Genomic DNA, 21698 nt, shown 5'->3' with positions numbered 1-21698 from the left:
TATGTTCTTCTGAGTCATTAGTTCAAAGTTGATTACACTATAACAACAATCATAGCTACTGTCTGAGTTTTTACTTTGTGCCAGGCAACGCTTGCTATATTTCACTTAACTTATTGTCTTTAATCCTCACAATAATCTTATGAAGTGTGTTTGGTTCCATCCAAGTTACCGAGTGAGATGCAGATTAAGTAATATACCCCCTGCAAAATACAGCTAGTAAACAGCAGAGGTTGAACTCATACTTTTTCTTGTAATTTCTTATTTCATACCATTGTGGTCAGAGAAGATGTTTGACATGATTTGAAAATTCTTAAATTTATTGAGACTTGTTTTTTTCCTGAGATGTGGTCTATCATGGAAAATGTTCTATGTGCACATGAAAAGACTGAATATTCTATTGTGGGGTGAATTTCTTTAAAAATATCAATTAAATCCATCTAGTCTAGTGTGGCATTTAAGGTTGCTACCTCAGATAGGTTCTCATTCTTTTGCTATCTCTCTTCTCTCTCTGATACCCCTATTATCTGATGTTGTTTAGCTTGATGATGTCACAGGGGTTTCTTAAATTCTCTTCTATTTTAAATTTTTACTGTTCTTATGGCTGGCAGGGTTCCCACAGACAGCAGCTAAAGTTCCAGAGGGCACGTGTGGGAGGCAACCAACTGATGTTTCTCTCACATCAATATCTATCTCACTCTCTCTCTCTCTCTCTCTCTGTAAAAATTATGTGACTGTTATTTGTAAAGAGCTTATAACCCACTTCAGACCACTGAGTCTTTTTGTATTCTGATGGGCTAAGTCTGTTTGTCTCTGCAGCTAATCCCACAAATGCAATTTAAGGAAGCCTGAAAATGAGATAGTGGTGACAATCTCTAATTACTGTTGACAGCGAAGAGGAAGAAGCATAATAGGAGAGCCAGAATCCTGCCCCTGCCCCTACCCTGCTGTTGATGAAAACAGAACAGCAACAGCTGCCTCTTACAGCAGAGTCCTGTTTCCATCCACATGGGTACCAGACTCCACTCCAAGGAGATGAAGCAAAGTCTGTTTTTCTAAACATCAAAAAAATTGTGGAGGAGAACCAAGATGGTGGCATAGGTTAACGCCGGAGCTTGCTGCCTCGAACAACCACTTCAAAAATACAACTAAAAGACGGAACGGACATCATCCAGAACCACAGGAAGGCTGGCTGAGTGGAAGTTCTACAACTAGGAGGAAAGAGGAAACCATACGAGACTCAGAGGAGGCGCAGTGCTGAAGTGAAATACTAAGGTTCGGAGTGTATGTGGAGCGGGTTGGCGGCGGAGGGCACGGTTGTTGTCTTCAATCGGGAGGGAGTTTCAGACTCTGAGCTCCAGATCCGGGCGAGTCTCTAGGGACCCAGACTCAAACGGGAGAAGAGGGAAGGCAGCTTTCTCTCTGAGGTCTGCAGCGGTTGCAGAGCCGCTGGAGATGGAACTGAGAGCAGCCATAACTGCTCGCTCCACCGTCCTGTAGATCCCCTGGGGACCCACCCCGCCCAAGCCCTGCACAGAGGCATTTGCCGGAGAGCCTCAGGCAAAGGCTAGATTAGCACCGCCCTAGAGATTCAGCACAGTAGCGCTCCCACTGCAGACACAGCTGACTCTCATAGCCAGTTAGCCTGGAGGTCAATTCACCCCCGTATTGCCGAAAACAATCAAGGCTTAACTACAACAAGACTGCGCACAAAGACCACAAGGGGGTGCACCAAGAAAGCATAAAAAATGCGGAGACAAAAAAACATGACAGAAATGGAGGATATAGAGCTAAAAAACGCACTTTTAAGGGCTTTCAATAATTTGCTAGAAACTGCCGATAAACTTGATGAGAGCCTCAAGAAAACTAATGAGACCCTCGATGTTGTGATAAAGAACCAACTAGAAATTAAGCATACACTGACTGAAATAAAGAATATTATACAGACACCCAACAGCAGACCAGAGTAGCGCAAGAATCAAGTCAAAGACTTGAAATGTGAAGAAGCAAAAAACACCCAACCGGAAAAGCAAAATGAAAAAAGAATCCGAAAATACGAAGATAGTGTAAGGAGTCTCTGGGACAGCTTCAAGCGCACCAATATCAGAATTATAGGGGTGCCAGAAGATGAGAGACAGCAAGATACTGAAAACCTATTTGAAGAAATAATGACAGAAAACTTCCCCCACCTGGTGAAAGAAATAGACTTACAAGTCCAGGAAGCACAGAGAACCCCAAACAAAAGGAATCCAAAGAGGACCACACCAAGACACATCATAATTAAAATGCCAAGAGCAAAAGACAAAGAGAGAATCTTAAAAGCAGCAAGAGAAAGAGACTCAATTACCTACAAGGGAATACCCATACGACTGTCAGCTGATTTCTCAACAGAAACTTTGCAGGCCAGAAGGGAATGGCAAGAAATATTCAAAGTGATGAATACCAAGAACCTACAACCAAGATTACTTTATCCAGCAAAGCTATCATTCAGAAGTGAAGGTCAGATAAAGAGCTTCACAGATAAGGAAAAGCTAAAGGAGTTCATCACCACCAAACCAGTATTATATGAAATGCTGAAAGGTATCCTTTAAGAAGAGGAAGAAGAAGAAAAAGGTAAAGATACAAATTATGAACAACAAACATGCATCTATCAACAAGTGAATCTAAGAATCAAGTGAATAAATAATCTGATGTACAGAGTGAACTGGTGATTACAATAGAACCAGGGACATAGAAAGGGAATGGATTGACTATTCTTGGGGGGGAAACGGGGTTTGGGAGATGCGGGAAGAGACTGGACAAAAATCGTGCACCTATGGATGAGGACAGTGGGTGGGGAGTGAGGGCGGAGGGTGGGGTGGGAACTGAGAGGAGGGGAGTTATGGGGGGAAAAAGAGGAACAAATGTAATAAACTGAGAGCCTCAAGAAAACTAATGAGACCCTCATTAGTATGAACAATAAAGATTTAATTAAAAAAAATTGTGTGTGTGTCCAATTATATACATCATCTGAATATTGCATTGTGTGTTCATCACCACCCCAAATTTTTTAACAACCCCAAGACACAGTGCTGCTTCCTCTACTAAAGCCTATCTCAACCCCTTGGACACTGCCCTGATTTCCTACCTGTTTTGTGTTCCAGATCCAACACTCCAGCACCTGGATCGTTTGTGCTTCACTTTTGCTGCCTCTTTCAGGTGAGTGTATCTTCCCAGACCAGCACAGTGTATTCTACTGTATCATTTCCCACAGAACTTTATGTGCACCGTGTGCTAGAGAAACATCCTCCAAGGCCACTCGCCAACCTATGAAACAGTGCCGACAGGGGAGAGGCCCTTTAGTCCCTGCTTTCCTGTGAGTTTTCGGAAGAGTCAGAGAGCACATTGGACAGGGTGGAGAATAATGAAGCACACGGCACTCTGCTGCTTTTCTAGCCGGAGGATCACGGCACTTACCTGTTTGACCTCCATCCTCTGATACAGACTCTATGGGTCTAACCTGTTAATAGGGGTAAGTCCCCAGATACAGCTTCAGCCACATGTACCCACTCCCTGACACATGAACCTCAGACATGGAACCTTACACACAGGCTCTTAGCTCATTAGGCAGATTAAATACCCAATTTCTTTATGCTTGTTCTTAGGGCCTCTGCTCCTCCGCCATGTGTGATTAGAGAGGCCCTACTTTATTGCTTCATAGACATCTTTCTTTTTTGACCTCAGCACTGTCTCTGCTCTTTGTGTACAGTAATATTAGTATTTTTCGTTCTTTCTTCACATTTTGAAATTAGTATGAAATTAATAAAATTGAACAATAATGTTCTATCACTAGGGACAGAATTTCTCTTCCCTGGTTGCCTTTAAATTGCAATGGGGTTGTTGACCCCATTCAGTTCTAAAGCATGGAGATTTTTTTCTTCTGGAAGCCACACCCAGGGTGTGTGTGTGTGTGTGTGTGTGTGTGTGAGAAGAGGGGGGGTTCCTATGAGAAGGACACATGGCATCACCAGTCTTTGAGGGACACACTGTAGGATGGCCAGTGTCAGCCTGGAGGTACTCTGTCTGGGCAGTAGTGGCCTAGCCCGTGGGGAGAAAGCCACCTTTCAACAGAGGCATGGGAATAACTCAGCTCAAGGCAACTGAAGGTGTAATTTCTCTCTTTGAGAAGGTCCCATAGGAAGCACTAGCTTTAGGCGAAATCTTTATGAAAGGATTCCTTCTCTGAATTTTCCAAACAGGCCTCTTTGTTATTCCCCCACGGGAGCTGACAACCAGTGGGAATCAAATCTCCCTTATCGTTTCCAGACTATTTTACCTGCTGCGCACCCCTATTGGCAGGAGAGCCGCAAGGGGTTCTCTCAAGCTTCCCTCAACCAGCCTGCTGCTCTGAGATGCGCGCCCCCCCCCCCCCACTCCGCCTCCCCGCATTTAATTCCTGCACCACAGGGAGCCCTGGATTCCAAAGGAAAGGTAAACTCCTTGGAATCCAAAACTAACGAAGTTTCACAGGGCGGCCCCAGGTGCATTGGTTATCGTGATATTTCAGTCTCACCTAACCAATAAGAGGGCCGGCTGGCAAGTTCCCAGGATGAATATTCTCATATGAGCATTGAATTGGAGAAAGCCATCTACACGCTCAACTTACACCCCACTGAGTTCTGAGGTAGAGATCTTGTGACGGTGGGGGCCTTGCAAAGCAATTAAAAGAAATAAAGCAAAGTATTATATTTTAATTGATGTAATCTGCCAGCTCCCAGTGGGATCTGGGTGATATCTGACTAGAGTTACCCTCGGTATCAATAGATGACTATTCTGTGAAAGTGCATCGAGGAAGACAAAACCCTACAGGTCCTGAGCTTCATTAACATGCGGGTCTGTTTGGGGGGATTGGCTCCGACTCCCAGGACTACAAATTGAAAGAAGCCACCTAGACTTTTCAGAGCTCTGAACAAAGAGATGCAGCGGGTGGGGGTGGGGGAGGGGGTGGGGTGAGGATGGGGGTGGAGAGAGGGGCAGGCAGAGGGGAAGACACAAAGTAGATTGATATTGCTATTCGCTATTAGAGAGCCTGGATATAGGACAGGCCATTTGGTTTTTTCCAAACCAAAACAGCTTTCATCCATCACTAACATTTCTGGGTTTGTTTCTGTTTTATTATAAATACTTGAAGAAAGATAAACAGATAGGAAAGACTTTTTGTACAGTACACAGACCCCGATAGAAAATACAGAGTGGGGAAGAGAGCCAACAACCAACAAGGTAACAAGTAGAGCCCAACTCGGGAGAGGACCAGCTGGTGGCAGGTGCCCTCCGGGGTCGGCTTGAGCGCAGAGCAGTGCGGTCTCCCCCTGGCTGACAGGCCCGTGCAGGCTGGCCTTCCACGGGGTGAAAGGGCAGACGTGATAAATGATTCATGGGGCATTCACCTCAGTAACCCAATACAAGAAGCTTGCTATTGATCGAGATATCCTGCTTTTAAAAACACCTTCCCACCCCAAATGTGATCTCACAATAGGACCCCACTGTCAGAACCCAGGCCCGGAGCGGGGTTAGGGATGTGCACCGCTGGGGCTGGGGCTGGGGCTGGGGCTGGGTCAGTTTCCCTCCAGGGGCCCTTCTCACCAAACCCATGTTCCTCCTGAGGCCGGCAGCAAGGTTTAAAAACACTCCTGTCCTGCACTGCACTGTCATCCACTCGTGAAAAAGAAAATATTTAAAAAGAATTCAAATTCATGAGAGAGAAGGTCAGCCTAGGACAAAACCAGCGTCCTTCCCAGGAGTGACCAGGGGACCATCGGGGGACGGCAGCTCTAACTCAGTCCCAAACGGCAAAGTCAGGGAGTGAAGCTCATCACCTCCCAAAGGCGTCCTTACTTTAGTGTGTTCAGAACAGCAACGCTGTGAGGACTGTTCGATTCAGGTGGTGGCGGTGGGAGTGGTGGCAGCAGCCATGTATTTCCTGCTCCCTCTAACTTGTTTAAGTTTACAATCAGAGATTGCATAGAATTTAAGTTTTCCATCAAAAAATGAAAATTCTCTACATGAGAGTCCTACTTGGTGAAAACCAGCTACGGCCACGCAGCTGCCAAGAGACGCATCCCTTCCATTGAGCGAGGGCTCCGGGTCTTGCAGGTGTCGGACACGCAGGGAGGGGCGGGCAGCCGTCTGACCAGGCAGCATTGCGATGGTTTGCAGGTGGAGGAGGAGTTCAGTGCTTTCCTGAGGCTGCTCGGACTTTAGCCCAGGCCGAGGTGAGGGCTGAGGGTTCCTGGCTCCCAGGCCTGCGTGTTGGTGACAAGACCCACACCTCCCAGGAACATGGCAAACCTTTGATTGCTTGAGGTCATTTCATTAGTAAACACACACACACATGCATGCACACACACGTGCACCCACCCCCACACACACCCACGTTTGCACCCGGTCTCCTATCTATTAACAAGGACTCCCCCAGCCACGATAGCTGCGGGCCTGGCTCCCAGGCAGCTGCGGAGTCTGGTAAAAGGAGATGCAGGTGGCAAACCGTGGGGCACACACAGGGTGCCCTCCTTCCTCCTCTGGCTGCCCCACCGGCAGCTGCCTCTGCTCCCCAAGAGGCTGTGCCCGCTGTCCTCTCACCTGTCTCTTCCTTCGAGGTCACACTCACAAAAGACCAAACCAAACCAAGAATAGTAAAAACCAGAAAGGAAAAAAGACACGTTTACTCCTGGAACCTGTGAGTTAACTGGTTGGGGGATCTGGAACGTGAGACGCCCAACCTTGTTCTTCCCCAGACGCTTCTGCCCCTGTACCCCTCCTCCGCCCGCCCCCCCCCCCCCCATCACCACCCAGAAAGGAGCTCAGCCCCTGGAACCCGAGGCACTGGCCACTCCATGTCCTAAAATGTAGGAAAAAGGGTGGGGAATATATGGACTTCCAGTCCCTCACCCAGCCTGCCTTCCGATAAACAAGCAGAGAAAACAGAATGGAATGGAGGCGAAAACAAGAGCAGGTGGGAGGGAGAGAAAAGGGAACGACATTAACAAAAATATACAAACCCAGAAAAGGAAAACTTCCCTGTGGAGTTTATTTTTTTCCTTGTGAGAGCTAGACCCCGAGTACAACAGCCCCTTCCTAACAGGGGATTCCAGGGCGGCCCCACCGAGTCCTGGAACTGGTCTGGGCAGGGCCCCGCCCGCTGGGAGACGATGGGTCCCCGTGATCCTGGGTGGGGCGCCCCGTCCCCACGCGGTCAGCGTCGGGAGCACCCAGCTCCCCGCTCGGGCGCGGTCTCTGCTGGGCGCTGGGCTCTTTGATCCGTTTGTAAAGTCCCTGGATCCGGATCCGGAGGGACGCGTGGGCGTGGGCAGCCCCGCGGGTCGGAGCAGCGCCCGGCCTGCCTAGTGGCCGGAGCGGCCCGCGCGGCTACTCGGGCTCGCCGCCGCCGCCGGGCGCCCGGTCCCAGGCCAGGCTCTCCTCGCTGCGCGCGGGCCGGCGCGGGCCCTGGAAGCGGCGGCACTCGGGGCAGACCCGCACGTGCGCGCAGCCGCGGGCCACCAGCGCCGCCTCCCGCGCCAGCCGCTGCGCCAGCTGCTCGGGCTCCCCCGCCGCCGCCCCGCACAGCTGCCCGTTGCTGAGCGTCGCGGTGGCGCGCGGCAGGCGCTCCTCGGGGATAGGGGTCCCAGACCGCAGCCCCGCGCGCCGCCGGCGGGGGCGGGCGCCGTCCTGACACAGGATGATGCTGCGCAGCTCCGCCACCATCTCCCGGCAGACGGACACCTGCAAGACAGAGGGCCCGGGCCTGTGTCACTGAACCCTGCGCAGATGGCCTGGATGTGAAGGTGACGGAGCCTTTCAGTCCATCTGCTCCCATCGCCACTCAGCATCCAGAGCCTCAGCCCAGCCGCTGGCGCCAGTCTTGGCCTGAACACCTTCAAAGACAGCGCTCTTTCTGTGGTGGGAACGCCCTGCCCCCACTCACTTACTTATTTATTGTTATTGTTATTTTTTTTTTTTTTGCATTTCTGTTAAATGCTGCTAAGTTAACAAACCTCTCCCTGAAAATTTCCATGATACCAGCTACATTTGGACCCAGAAGCCCAATAAATACTAACTCTTCTCCTCCATGCCAGTCCCGTCAAGTATTTGAAAAGCGACCATTGTCTCCATGAACATCCTGATCTCAGGCTAAAGAGTCTCATTTCTTTTGGTCGACTGGTTAGAGCTGGAGAGCATGCATTCTAATAACTAGAACAACAAAACCACAGCATCACTGTTCCTTCAGACCCACAACCTCCTAATAGGAAACCCTCGGGTCCAGCTGTGTTTCAGATGTTTTGGGTTTTAGGAAGGTAATACAATACACATACGATTAGTATATATATCACCCAGTGGAGGTCAGGGGCAGACTCTATACTCAAACACATTGATATTTCTATAGCAAACAGTACTTGCCTTCACACTGAATGAGACAAAGACCATACATAAAATTTCATACCAATTCAAGTTAAGCTTTGTCACCAAATGCATTTGTTTAACAAACTTATAAAAAAACTTGGAACTTTTGGAGTTTCTTAGGTTCCAAAATTGTAGATAAAGAATCATGAACCAAGGGGCACACCTAGAGGGCCCAGCTCAGGTGACTGGGGAGGCTGAGCCACTGGCCCCACAGGACCCCTATCACACAAGCCAGTCTACCAATTCCAGGAGAAATAGCAGCCCTGCCCAACACATAGAAACAAACACAGGGAAGCAGCAAAAATGCAGAGACAAAGAAACATGTCACAAATGAAAGAAATGGGAGAATGCAAACTCCTGGATACAGAGTTCAAAACCAATTATAAGGTTACTCAAGGATCTTCATGAGGCCTCCAAGGGACTTAGTGAGAATTTCAAGAATCTTAGTGAGAATGCCAAAGACATTGAAAAGGACCAGTCAGAAATTAAGTATACACTAACTGAAATAAAGAATAATGTTCAGGCATTCAACACTAGAGGATTCGAGAGTCAAATCAACAATTTGAAATATGAGGAAGCAAAAAACATCCAATCAGAAGAGCAAAAAGAAAAAAGGATCCAAAAATATGAACATAGTGTAAGGAGCCTTTGGGACAACTTCAAGCATACCAACATCACATCCTGGGGGTGACAGAAGAAGAGAGAGAGCAAGATATTGAAAACCTATTTGAAGAAATAATGACAGAAAACTTCCATGACCTGGTGAAAGAAATAGACTTACAAGTCCAAGAAGCACAGAGAACCCCAAACAAGAGGAACCCAAAGAGAACCACACCAAGACACATCATAATTAAAATGTCAAGGGAATTAAAGACAAAGAGAGAACCTTAAAGGCAGCAAGAGAAAAGCAAGGGAGTCCCCATAGGACTGTCAGCTGATTTCTCAACAGAAACTGCAGGCCAGAAGGGAGTGGCAAGAAATATTCAAAGTGATGAGTAGCAAACACTTACAACTAAGATTACTCTTCTCAGCAAAGCTATCATTTAGAATTGAAGGTCAGAGAAAGACCTTCACAGACAAGAAAAAGCTAAAGGAGTTCATCACCACCAAACCAGTATTATATGAAATGCTGAAGGGTATTCTTTAAGAAGAGGAAGAAGAAGAAGAAAAAGAAAAAGATAAAATATATGAAGAATAAAATGCCAATAAATACATATCTACCAACAATTGAATCTAAAAATCAAAATAAATGAATAAGAAATCTAATGAACAGAATAAACTGGTGAATAAAATAGAATCGGAGGCATGGAAATGGAACAGACTGATGATTTTCAGAGGGAAAGAGGTTTGGGGGAGGGGTGGGAAGAGATTAAACAAAGATTTTATATGCCTACATGCATTACCTATGGCCAACAGGGTGGCGAAGGCCTGGGATGGAGCGGGAACCAGGTGGAAGGGACCATGGGGGGAAAAAAGAGGGACATCTCAACAATACTCTCAACAATAAAGATTTAAAAAAAAAACTGTTTAAAGCAAGAGCAAAAAAAAAAAAATCATGAACTTGCACTGCTACCACTAGTATACCCATTTCACAGATGTGGAAATGGAAGCTCAGAGGTTATACATCTTGCTAAAAATTACTTGACTAATAAATAGCTGACCCAGAATTGGAACCTAAACTTATCTACTGCAAAGGGCGTGCATACTGTCTGGTCCTCTGCCCTGTGCTAAAGAAGGACGCGTGCCCAGTCTGCGACAGGAGAAGCCATCTCCCGCTGGTTCATGCTCTTCCTCCCAGTCTTCCAGTTCTGCCAACAGGCCTGTCCTTCTGCCATAGCCAGGTCGCTTCCTCTTCATCTTCCTATTGGGAGTCCTCACTGAAGTTTTCAAGGTCTGGCCAGGCCATGGGTGAGCTCTTGGGGGAGTAACCAAATGTGCACCGATCCTCTACTTGAAGCGGCTACAGAGAAGTGGCATCATTTAAAAGAGGACGGCCCGAGGTAAGAACTGAGACCTGGACTCTAAACGCCCTATTGTTACTAAGTAGCCGAGACTTAGGCAAGGTCCTTGACTTCTCTGTGCTCCTAATAATAACTACAACAGGTGAAACAACACCACCTGCCTATCTGCTACATGCGACAGAATGTCACAGCACACATGTACTGACTGCCATCTGTGTGCTACGCACCACAGCCCGCACTGCATGCAGGCATGCCTGCTCTGTGCGCGGTGCAGAGGTGAAAGGCAGAGGAAGGACGAACTCTTCTGGTCTGGGGAAGAGGCGGGAGACCTGGGGAAGGCTTCTCAGGGAAAGGAACAGGTGGCCTGGTCTTTCTGCCTAGAAGTAATAAGTAGAATTCATTTGAGGCGTGGACAGAGCTGTAGAGAGACGTAGGAGAGAAACCAAGAGAGCTTGGTGCCAGGCAAGGCCAGCGAGGGAGAGCTTCTGGGAAAATGGCTCACTTTGTCAAGGGGCACATTGAGGCTCAACAAGGCCCAACAGGTTCTCTCTGCTTTTGTCCATCGGGAGGGATCAGGCCTTTTAGCATGACCTTTCAAAGCCAGACTGCCCTGGATTGAGGGCTGAATGGGAGGCAAGGCAATGGAGACTGAAGCAGTTGGTTTGGGAGAGGGAGGGAGAGGGTGAGAGTAACAGTAATATTGACATTTTAAACATACAGAGTAAATATTTTTAGATTTTGGGGAGAGTTCAGGGATGAAAATTGAAGGGGAGAAAAGATAATCCTAGGGTAGCTGAGAAAAGATGGGTCAAGACAGAAATAGAACCCTGGCTGGTATGGCTCAGTGGATAGAGCGTTGGCCTGTGGACAGAAGGGTCCTGGGTTTGATTCCAGTCAAGGGCATGTACCTTGGTTGCAGGCTCTTCCCCAGCCCGGGGCCCTGATTGGGGCTTGTGCAGGAGGCAACCAATCAATGTGTTTCTCTCACATTGATGTTTCTCTCTGTCTTTCTCTCTTCCATGCTCTAAAAAAATCAATGGAAAAATATCCTCGGGTGAGGATCAAAACAACAACAACAACACAGACAGAGATGGCAGGACGACGGGAACATCTGCCTCAGCTGCAGGGCGGCTCCGCTGGGGGGCATCTTAGGTGGGGGTTTTCATTTGGGGCTGGTCACACCTGACTTCTTGGTGAGGTAGCAGGCACCATGAACCTCTGTGAGTGAAAGAGCAAAGGGTGTGAGGCGGGGCAGTGACATGAAGTCCTGTTGGAAAGTGGAGAAGATGCTGAGCAGAGTCGGGGCTGGGAGGCGGTGTGAGGCCCTGTGAGAGGCTGGGCTCCCCAAGTGGATGGGGCACTGTCCCCGCTGAGCTGCTGGGAGCAGCTGACGCAGGCTCAGTTTCCGAGGGAGAATCAAGACGTCCGAGTCGGAGACTGAGGCAGAGACTACTGTACTTTAAAAACCAAAGAACAGTTAGCCTGTGAGGCTTTCTGGCCTTGCAGAGAGAGTGGAGGTGGCATGGGATAGAGTTTCCTCTCCAGCCAGACTCTTCCATCACGTGAAAGTCACTTAACACAGCTGGTGAGCACCGGGTTTGGGAACTGGATTTATTCAAACCCCTGAGCCGCGGGCACTGTGGCCTCCCCAAGCACCTGCACTTGCAGTGGAGCCTTCAGATGGAAGAAGTGAGGCGTGGTTTCCCTTAGTCAGAGGCACTCGTGCCTGTTTTCCTTTACCATGATGCAGCCTCGATCACAGTGGATAGAACCTCCTCGTTCATGAAACCCTTCCCCACATTTATCTCCTGGCCTGTTTCCTAGAAGACTCTGAGACCCAGCAGTTGAATGCCTTTCTGTGGCTGCATGGAGGGAGCTCTGAGGCCAGCGCCCCGCCCTGGGGCCTGTCCCAGGCTGCTCCATCCTCAGGCCTTCACGGACCTGCAGGAAATCACTTTTGTCTGTGCATGAGCCTGTGAACTTTGCCCTTTCTGCCAACACTATAGGTCAGACCCCTTTGGAAGTTTACCTCGGTAGCTTCTGAGTGTCGGAGAGTCCATAAAAACTCCAACATAGCCATAAAAATGGCCACGATTAAGCCACAAATAAGAACCACAAAGATTCCACCAATATTCTCCATTCCCAGTCCTGTAAGAAAGCGATAACAAAAAAATAGTGTAAAAGAGCTGGAAGACATAAACATTCTATCAAAAATGCTGAAGTCACTTAAATGACAGAAAGTCAGTCTTGTAGATGCTTTACATACATATTCCTTGAAGAGATATGACTATTTGCTGGAAAAAAATGCATTGTAGCTGGAGGAAAAGTGGGGAGGGGCCTGAGTTTCCAATGGGGGAGGCTGGAGAAGAGCTTCTGAGAGGGCTCTGGGAGGGCGAGTAGGAAAAGAGCTCAGGGAAGTTTGATTTCGCCGGTGACACCAAAATACCTGTACATTCTAGTATTTGCATAAAATGTAGCCCATCTTATTTATCATGTGTTTGCTTGATATAGAATAATTGTTTTAACCAAACTATAGTTAGAAAAAGACATGTTTACTAAAATACTAATTTGGAAATTAAAACTTTTTATCTTACTTTTTATCCTATCAGACCAGTGGTTCCCAAACCTACCTCCCATCAGAACTACCTGGGAAATTTGTTAAAATATCGATTCCTCATTGTTCCCCAGGCTTATCAAACCCACACCTCTGGAGATGGAGCCCAGGAATATGTATTTAAGACATTTGATAGATAACTCTTGTCCAGCAGCCCTAAAATTAGTTTTCAAATTGGCGTTTGTAGAAGTTGCACTTGACTAAGCTCCTTGAAGTCAGGCAGTTTCTGCTGGGCCTCCTTGTCTGGCAGATGCCTGGCGTGTGGTACATGGTCAGTGAGTATCTGGGGGATTACAAGGCGCTTCGTTCCCACAGCGCTGAGCACTGAGTGCAGCTCTGTAACTGCCTGTCACGTTGGCATTAAAGAACCCCCCCCCCCAAGGGCACCTTCCACCAGGAAGATGCCCCGAGGCTGCTAGCACCGCGCTGCTACGTCTGCATGTCCGTCCGCAGTGTCGTCATGGGATGTGGAGCTACGGCAGTGCCAGGAAGCCCGCTTCACCCAACCCCAAGGGGTGTGTTAGGTCGGGATGTTAGGTCGGAGAGAGCGCAGGATCAGATACATACAGACATGGGATGAGACAATGGACTTCCTCTGGAATTTCTCACAGACCTGGGATTTCTCACAGGTCAACGTGCCAGACACAGATGGCTCCTTCTCCCTGAATACCTTGCTGACCCCCCTGCAGCTGAAGCCTCCTCAACTGAATACCTCAGCTCATGTCCCCGCCCCTCACCCAACCGCAGTATAAAAAAAGCGCCCCCCTCCATGTTGGCGTGAATCCACGTGCCCTGTCTTTGGGGGTACGTGGGTCTCCCGGGGACGCAGAATAAACTTTCCTTTCCTTTCTTTTCTGATTCACTGGACTCTATTTCTTGCGCCGCCTCCTGAGCCACCTAACCTAACAGGGTGAGCCGGGCCCAGAGCGGACGGCCTTGGAGAGCTAGAGAGAGAGCCCTGGGCAGCATTGCAGACGCCGCGGGTGCCTGTGGTTTTCTACTTTGATTTTATCATAACACAGTGCCGTGCGGTGTCTCCCACACTAAGAGCTGCCGGCCACCACACGGAGGGGCCCAGCGAACCTGTGCTCTGTCCCCAGCACAGCCCCCGGGCTCCAGGGGAAGGAGGCCTCTCTGTGATGATCAGAACCGGGGCATTAGTTTAAAGCTCAGTGATAAGGCGCGGCCACAGGGCATGGAGCAGGCTTCTGCCTCTGAGAAGTTGCTGGAGGTTTCCTGGAACACTTGCACCTCTAAACTGGGAGCATTTGGGCAGAAGGTTTTTGTCCAGAGAAACATCAGGGTCCATGGGGAGGTGGGGGCACAGGGACACGGAGGAGAGCACGCACCCAGGATCCGGCTGGGGGCAGGCAGACGCTCCCATGCCAGGTCTCAGGGGGGTGAGGACCAGGTGCGGGATGTGTACCTGAGCATCGTGGACAAGCTGGTCTCCTTGCTGCCCCTGGGAGAAGGCGGGCGGTGTCCCCAGGGAAGGGTTCCCACCAAGCAGGCCCACCTCGTCTGGCAGCTCCCGAGGGGCTGCTAGGTACTTCCTATCCGCTGCCCCTGCCACTTTGGGGGTTGCTGTCCTACATGGAAAAAACACCAGGGTCCCCTTGTCGGGCCTCCACTCCCTCGTGGTCCTGCAGGAGGGTCCTGCCGCTCCAGGCCCCATCCCCTGGGGGGGCTCTGGCTCTCCCGGCCTCGGCCGCCAGCCCCTCAGCTTGTCCTCCCCCCCTCGTTCCCTCTTTCCCTCCGCACGGACATGCCCCCACGTTGCTCCTTCTCAGAGTGTGAAAGGAGGAGCAGGAAAAAGGATGAAGACGTCCCGGATGCAGAAAGTCCTCGGCCCTCCAACTCTGTCCACTACATGCCCTCCTCTTCCCCTCTGTCCTTGGACAAACTTTTTGAAGCAGTTATTTCTATCAGAACTATTTTTAAAGACATTTTAAAGCCCTAAAATGCTTAGATTTGGAGACCCCACCTCACATAAAAGCAAGTAGAAGAAAACGCGCCCACTTCTTACGTGAAATGCATTTAAAAAAATTTTCTTCTGAAATGACTTAATGGGAAAAAAAAGGTTATAATTGGCTGTGATTTCTCAGCATCCATTGTGCAAAATGAGAAAAATCTCACACAAATTGTTTCTAAATGTAATGAAGTTTTTATGAATATTACATTTAAAAATTAATAAAGTCAAAACAGTGTCACATTTTGGAGATATTTAATTAAATATGTCTGTCTTGATTGAATTTTGCAGTTTTCTTTTTGCATAATTTTCTGCAGGCCTCAAACATAATTTTGGCTGCTGGAAAACTTTAGGTTCTAGGGGGTCTTGTCTATGGATTTTGGAAGTGCTCAGAATTCACTTTTGTTTTTCATATTCACTCCTTGTCCCATGCAATTTTGTCTTGTGCCACTAAAACCAGCCTCACCAAATGTGCCAAGGAGCATTTTGTGTCTGACGTATTGGGAAAGATCTAGTCCTGGCCTTCGTGACCGCCAGCAGCCCTGGGCATCCCTGCTGCCTTGCCCGCCGCTGCCCTTCCACCTCCTCGCCTTTGCTTGCTGGGAGGCACGGTCTCCTCCTCTTCCTCCTTTGGCCTCTTGCTGCTCCTCCACGCACCAGGCTGTGACCAAATCCTGCCGATTTCATCTCTGAGACTCTTTTCAGTACCTTCCCCTTCCCCCTCTCTCTCCTACCACTGCCCTGGGTCTGGCTCCGCGTCTCTTCTGGGACAGAATGATTTCCTGCTTGTAGCTGTGACCCCCCAGCCCTACTTGACACGGAGTTGCCTGGGTGGTCTTTCTGAAAAGCACAGTCTAACTCTACACACCCTCTGGTAACAGAGCTGTTGGGAGCCCCCAGGGCACCCCACTGTCAATCCTACCTTGTCCTTCACTCCTGTGAGCACCTCTGCCTGGAACCTGTGCCCACCCCCATTCACACCCTGGCTACACCCCCTCCTTTCAGATGGAGCTCAGGGGTCACCTCCTCCAGCTCACTTCTTCCTGGTGTTGCCTGATTCTGTTAGTTGTATCGCTTTTGTGTTTTACTGATTCTGCACTGTCTACCGTTCCAAGGCTGCATAAAACAGTACATGAGTTTAATTCTGTGTTATCTGGACTCCCCATGAGACTGTGCACTCCGTGAGGGGCGGTCCACCTTGCTCAGCTGGCAACTCCACAGCCATGGTGGTGGGAGCCCAGTGAGAGCCCGAGAAGTGGGTGTTGAAAGAATGAGCAGACAGAAAGAGGATGAAGACATCCCAGACGCAGAAACCTGAATTATCAAAAGCTTTGGGTCTACACTGTGATATGTGTTCATCCCCAATTACATTTTGTTTGAAATAATAGTAAAGCGTGGCACCCCTTGCCCAGTGCTCCCAGCCTGGTCAGAGGCATCAGCCCAGACTGTACTGAGCGGCTGGCCAGGGGAACAACGCCTGCTGTGCAGGGCAGCACTTCACTCAGGCAGGCGGGAGGCAGGCGGGAGGCCGGCAGACGCTGGTTCTGTGCTGGGTGATTTTGATGAGCCCAGGGAAGCTTTCTGGAGGGCCTGAGTGTTGAACAAGATGCTGCTGGGGACTGGGAGTCACAGACACCCCACGGGCGGGCTCTCTTTCCCAGCTTCTCCTGTTTCAGGGCCCGTGTCAGTCATCGGCACTGGCTCCAGCCGGTGGTTTCTGGCTGAGTGGTCTCTCCCTTTGGGGGGAGCCTTACAGGCCACTCGTGCCTTTAGGGATGCGTTGGAAAGTGGAAGCAAGAGTAGATGCTGGCAGAGTCAGAGCTGAGAGACAGAGGAGCAGGGGTGGGGGGGGGGGGGGTGGGGGGAGTGAGTGCTGAGAGAGGCTGCAGCACTTTTTTCCTCACTGTCATGTCACCCCTCATCCTCCCAGAAGTCAGATGCCTCCACAGCCCAGTCCCTCAGGGCAGCCTCTGGTGGGGCTCCTTCGGGCTTGACCACAGGACCTCACTGCCCTCCCAGAGGCACCCCCAGGGGCCATCTATCCCCCCCCCCCCGCCCTCTTCAGATGGGAGCACACAGATCCACCTAAACAGATAGTTCTCAAACTGGGGTTTTTACTGACACTCGCCTCGAGCCTCCGCTGTGCCCTAGCAGTAAGATTGTATCGAGTGAAACAGAATCGAGCTCTCCCCACAACTCATGGTTGTTAATACTGACTTGGTGTCACACACAAATACAAACGACAGCTGACAGACACATAGAAATAAACCTGTTTCTAAAACTGCAGAAACTGTGAGTTGCTGAAGGGAGCCCGGGAGGGTGTGCCTCTGAGCAGATGTGGCTCTCCAGCCCCCACTCACCCGCCTGCCCTGCCTTCAGCGTGGACTTGGGGTTGGGTGCGTACATGTCTCATTCCTCCAAGCCTTGCATGTCTCCAGGCCGCACTGTAGACATGTGCGACTGAGATGCAGGGAAGTTATTTTTGGACAAGGAAGGGGCAGCTGTGGCCGGGGAGGCAGAGACAGAGAGAGGCCCCAGGAGCCACGAGGCAGGCGGGGGAAAGGAGAGACTGTGCAGTCTCGCCAAGGGACAGCGCAGTTCTTCTCTGACGTCGGTCAGCATGCATTTTTAAGGAGCTTCCTGAGCCGAACAGGATGCCAGGTGTTGGAGCTCTATGCAATGCTCCCCATTGAAAACATCTGATCAGACATGAATTTTTTAACCAATATGACTTTCAAGTACCTTCTATTTCAGAATCACATTCACCTACAAACATATGCAATGGCCCATCGCCACACTTATTTGTTGTAAATAGCAACGTCACATGGGCCACGTGTGAGCTGCCTGCACGGCCTTCCCGGAAAAGACGCCGAGGACTGGCATAGCATGCTTGTCATTCTCCTGGCACTTCCTGGGCCTCTGCTGACTAGACCTAGCAGCTATGGAGACAGAGATGGAGAAAGTAGGGGAAGGGACATGAAATGGAAAGGGGATGGGAAAGGCATTTGATAAGTTTTGCAATTTATCAAAACACAAATTATGGGGGAGGCACTTTACAATGTATTCAAATCTGAGCTCAAGCACTTCAGTTTTAAAAACATTTTTTACCTCATTCAATTATTAAAAACACTGTAAAGAAGACCCGCTGTCCAAATTTTACAGTTAAAGAAATGAAAATTCAGAGCACTTAAGTTGCCCAAGTTTTCACACCTATAATGTAAAAATCTTACTGCCTGGCTAATGTTCTTTATACAAACCAAGTTGTTCTTTACAAGTGTTTACTATGAACAGAGCTACCATGCCAAACATTTAAATTCAATCCTAACAGTTGCCCTGTGAAATCAGCACTACCCATTTAAAATTATATATATAATTGATTTCTAAAGAGAGGGGGAAGGCAGAGGGAGGAAACATTGATGTGAGAGCAAAACACTAATCGGCTGCCTCTTGCATGCCCCCTACTGGGATCAAGCCCACAACTGCAACCGAGACATGTGCCCTGACCAAGAATCAAATTGGCAACCTTTGGTGCTCGGCCAACGCCCAACCAGCTGAGCCTCTGGGCCAGGGCAGCATTGCTCTTCTTTTCATTTTCCTGACAAGGAAGCCCGGGGCCTGGAGTCAGGCAACCTGCTGGGCCCTGACCCCACCCCACACACCTCTCCCAGGAGCTGGGGTCCCTCCGGTTGCAGAGCCGTGATGACAGAACTCAATCTGGCACCCCATGATGGAGCTCATCCCTGGGACCCCCACCCTGGAGCGACTGGGGGGAGGGGGGGAAGGGGTCCCAGGCGTGGCTGTTAGTTCCACTGATCCAATCCCCTTCTGTTCTCGAGAACATGCATCACATGTTTGAATCAATGATCTACTGACTTAGTTTCCAGACAGAGTTGGCGGCAGTCTCTACGGCTGCGACCTCCTGTGATGCCTGCCTGCTGGGCCACCAGGGGCCTCGATTCCTGATGCCGCTCTCTGCACCCAGCCTCTGCCTCTTGGCTGTGAATTGTATTTGATTAGGGAGAAGCTTTCTCTGCAAGCGTCTCTTTAAGACACTCCCTAACTCCCACACTCGCTGAGACGTCTCACACGTTCATTCCCAAGCTGTGCTGGTGAGCAGGCTTCCTGCTCTCAGGATTGTGTGAGGAGAGTCACTGGCTGCCCTTCCGCCCTTGAAAGGGGACCCTGAGCTTCACAGCCTGGGGAGGTATTGATGTTCCTTTAAACTTGATTGTGAGCTCGTGTTTTTCAAGATAAAGGTATTTCATTGCCTTGGAACCCACCTCCTGCCTTTTTGAGACTCTAGCAATGGTTCTGTGAGCCGTCAGCAACCCTATCCCCTTGAACTGGGGTGCTGGCATCTGCCAGTGGCTAGCAGTACTTCTTTCTAGGGGAGCTGACTGAGAAAACAGCAAAAGGAGTGTTTTGGAGAAGAAAAGGCAGAAGAAAATGAAACAGCTTGGAAGGAAGCCTACTCCTGTGTGCTTCTCCCACCCTCCACAGAAGCTGCGGGCCATTCTCAGCTGTGCAGGCAGGTGGGTGCCACGGAGCCGGAGGCAGGCAAGGCATGGCCGAGGCGAAGCAAAGGGCAGTGCGTGGGTCCCAGTAGTGCCAAGTCGGAGCTTCGGGGGATCGGACCGGGCAGCTCACCCAGGCCAGGGCTCTCCTCGGGGCGTGGACTAGAGGTGGGACAGCACAGCGTCTTTCTTTGAAATGCTTTGCATTTTCATAGGATGACAAGGCAGAAGGGATTGTGTTAGGCACCACGCACTGCCTGGTTCTTTAGCGCCTGAAGCCGGCCCTTTGCTTCGGCCCCTCACAGTTCCCTCGCCTCCGTCTCTGCCTCATCTACAGTCTTCTCATTTCTCTGGGCACGTGCATGCTGTTCTAAGTCGGGAAGAGAAGAGCACCTGGCTCTCCAACCACTGCTCTCGGTCAATGTGCGGCACGAGGGGGAGACAGATGTTCCCGGAGGCCATTGAGGAAGGGTCTTGGGGTCACGCGGTCCTGCTCTCCTGGCTCAGGAGTGGTCTCGAGCAGAGAGCCCTGAGTCTGATGGTGGATTTGACCAAGCCAGGGCCTCTCGCTCCAGTGGGCTTCTCCTGGGTCAGAGGTCACGTGGACTGTCGTGGCCAGGACGCCTTTTTTTTGTTTGGGCTTAGCCACGGCAGACACGGGGCCACTGCCTTACTGGGGCACACGCTGCGGTGGCTGGAGGGGAGTGGCGTCCTGGCTGTCATGCTGAGTCGCACCCTCCTGGCAGCATCCTGCTTCTCACCGCAGAGGCAGGGACATGGTGGTGGGTGGGAGCCTGGCATCTTCTGGGGCACCGGGCGGGCAGGTGACTTCCACCTTCTCATCAGCTCAGCTCTTCTCCAGGCCAGAGAAGCGTGTCTCGCAGCCGGCAGAGTGGAGCAGCGTCCTGGCCATGCCCTCCATCGCGCTGGGCTGGGCTGTGGGTCTCCCCAGCCCTCCTGTGCTCCCTCAGATCAGCCTCTGAGCCCGCTGTGGAAGGGGGAGAATTTCCAAAGCCAACCACTCTACCACAATGATAACCATTTTCTATAAATGCACCTCATTTCTTCTCACATTGCCATTCCCACTTGATTGCCAAAAACGTAAAGACTTCTCAGTCATTTCCGTTTTAAACTCAGCTAAAGGCAGCGTTTCCTCTGTTCCCCTTCACCCAGCGTGCTTTTCAGGCCAGGAGAGGATGTGTGAGGACATGGGAGCGGGTCAGGTACCCGCCCTGCTCCCATGTCTTCACACATTCGATTTCCAATATTCTTGTCTGGGGTCCAGGAAACAGACCTCCTCCGTGGGTCCCTGTGCCGTCTCTCATGCCCTCCGTCCACCAAGCATGACACGTACTTCCGGGGCTTGCCCAACTCCAGCAAAAATCTCTTTCCCTGTTGGAATCCCCAACGACTCTAGAAGCTGCATCTGCCACTCTCCACCCCCCAGCAGGACAGGCTCCTTCCGGGGACCTGCCACGCACAAGCACATCCTTTCCTGCTCGGAAGCCCCTTTCCTGACCAGGGAGCCCTTCGGCATCTGGTTTGCAGATGAGGTGCCCGGCTCTCCTACTCTCTCTTCACTCTCTCTAACTGCATGCTTAGGCCCTACAGGTAATTAGCCTTTGGTTTTCCAAAATATTTTTCTAACAAATCAAACACCATGACTTCTTTTTTGTTAATCCTCACCCGAGGATACTTTTCCATTGATTTTAGGGAGAGTGGAAAGGAGAGGGAGAGACAGAGAGAAACATCCATGTGAGAGAAACATATCGATGGGTTGCCTCCTGCACAAGTCCGGACCAGGGCCCTGGCCAGGGAGGAGCTTGCAACCGAGGTACGTGCCCTTGATTGGAATCAAACCTGGGACCCTTCGGTCCGCAGGCCAATGCTCTATCCCAGGGGTGGGCAAACTTTTTGACTCGAGGGCCACAATGGGTTCTTAAACTGGACCGGAGGGCCGGAACAAAAGCATGGATGGAGTGTTTGTGTGAACTAATATAAATTCAAAGTAAACATCATTACATAAAAGGGTACTGCCTTTTTTTTTTTTTTTTTAGTTTTATTCATTTCAAACTGTCCGGATCCGGCCCGCGGGCCGTAGTTTGCCCACGGCTGCTCTATCCACTGAGCCAAACTGGCCAGGGCCAAACACTATGACTGCTAAGAACATTTTTCTGCAATGATTGTCCCCTGGGCCCACGAATACC

At 50.2% G+C, this 21698-nt stretch overlaps 1 protein-coding gene across 5 annotated transcripts in view; it reads right to left on the bottom strand.

Annotated features, from left to right (window-relative positions):
* Positions 1–7338: 7338 nt before the first annotated feature.
* Positions 7339–21698, bottom strand: part of GRIK4 (glutamate ionotropic receptor kainate type subunit 4) — a 253215-nt gene continuing 238855 nt past the window's right edge. For all 5 annotated transcript variants that reach the window (XM_070399383.1, XM_070399384.1, XM_070399386.1 and 2 more), the window contains 2 exons: positions 12424–12542; positions 7339–7755 (listed from right to left, as the gene is read on the bottom strand). In XM_070399383.1, the coding sequence (XP_070255484.1) occupies positions 7402–7755; positions 12424–12542 (473 nt within the window). In that variant the 3' untranslated portion in view covers positions 7339–7401. The remainder of the gene's footprint in view (positions 7756–12423; positions 12543–21698) is intronic.

This window comes from Myotis yumanensis, unplaced genomic scaffold (genome assembly GCF_028538775.1).
Source record: "Myotis yumanensis isolate MYYU_CA2020_CCGP unplaced genomic scaffold, mMyoYum1.0.hap1 SCAF_19, whole genome shotgun sequence".
NCBI lineage: Eukaryota > Metazoa > Chordata > Mammalia > Chiroptera > Vespertilionidae > Myotis > Myotis yumanensis.
Note: the sequence above shows the minus strand (reverse complement) of the source record. Positions and strands in the feature narration are given on the sequence as shown.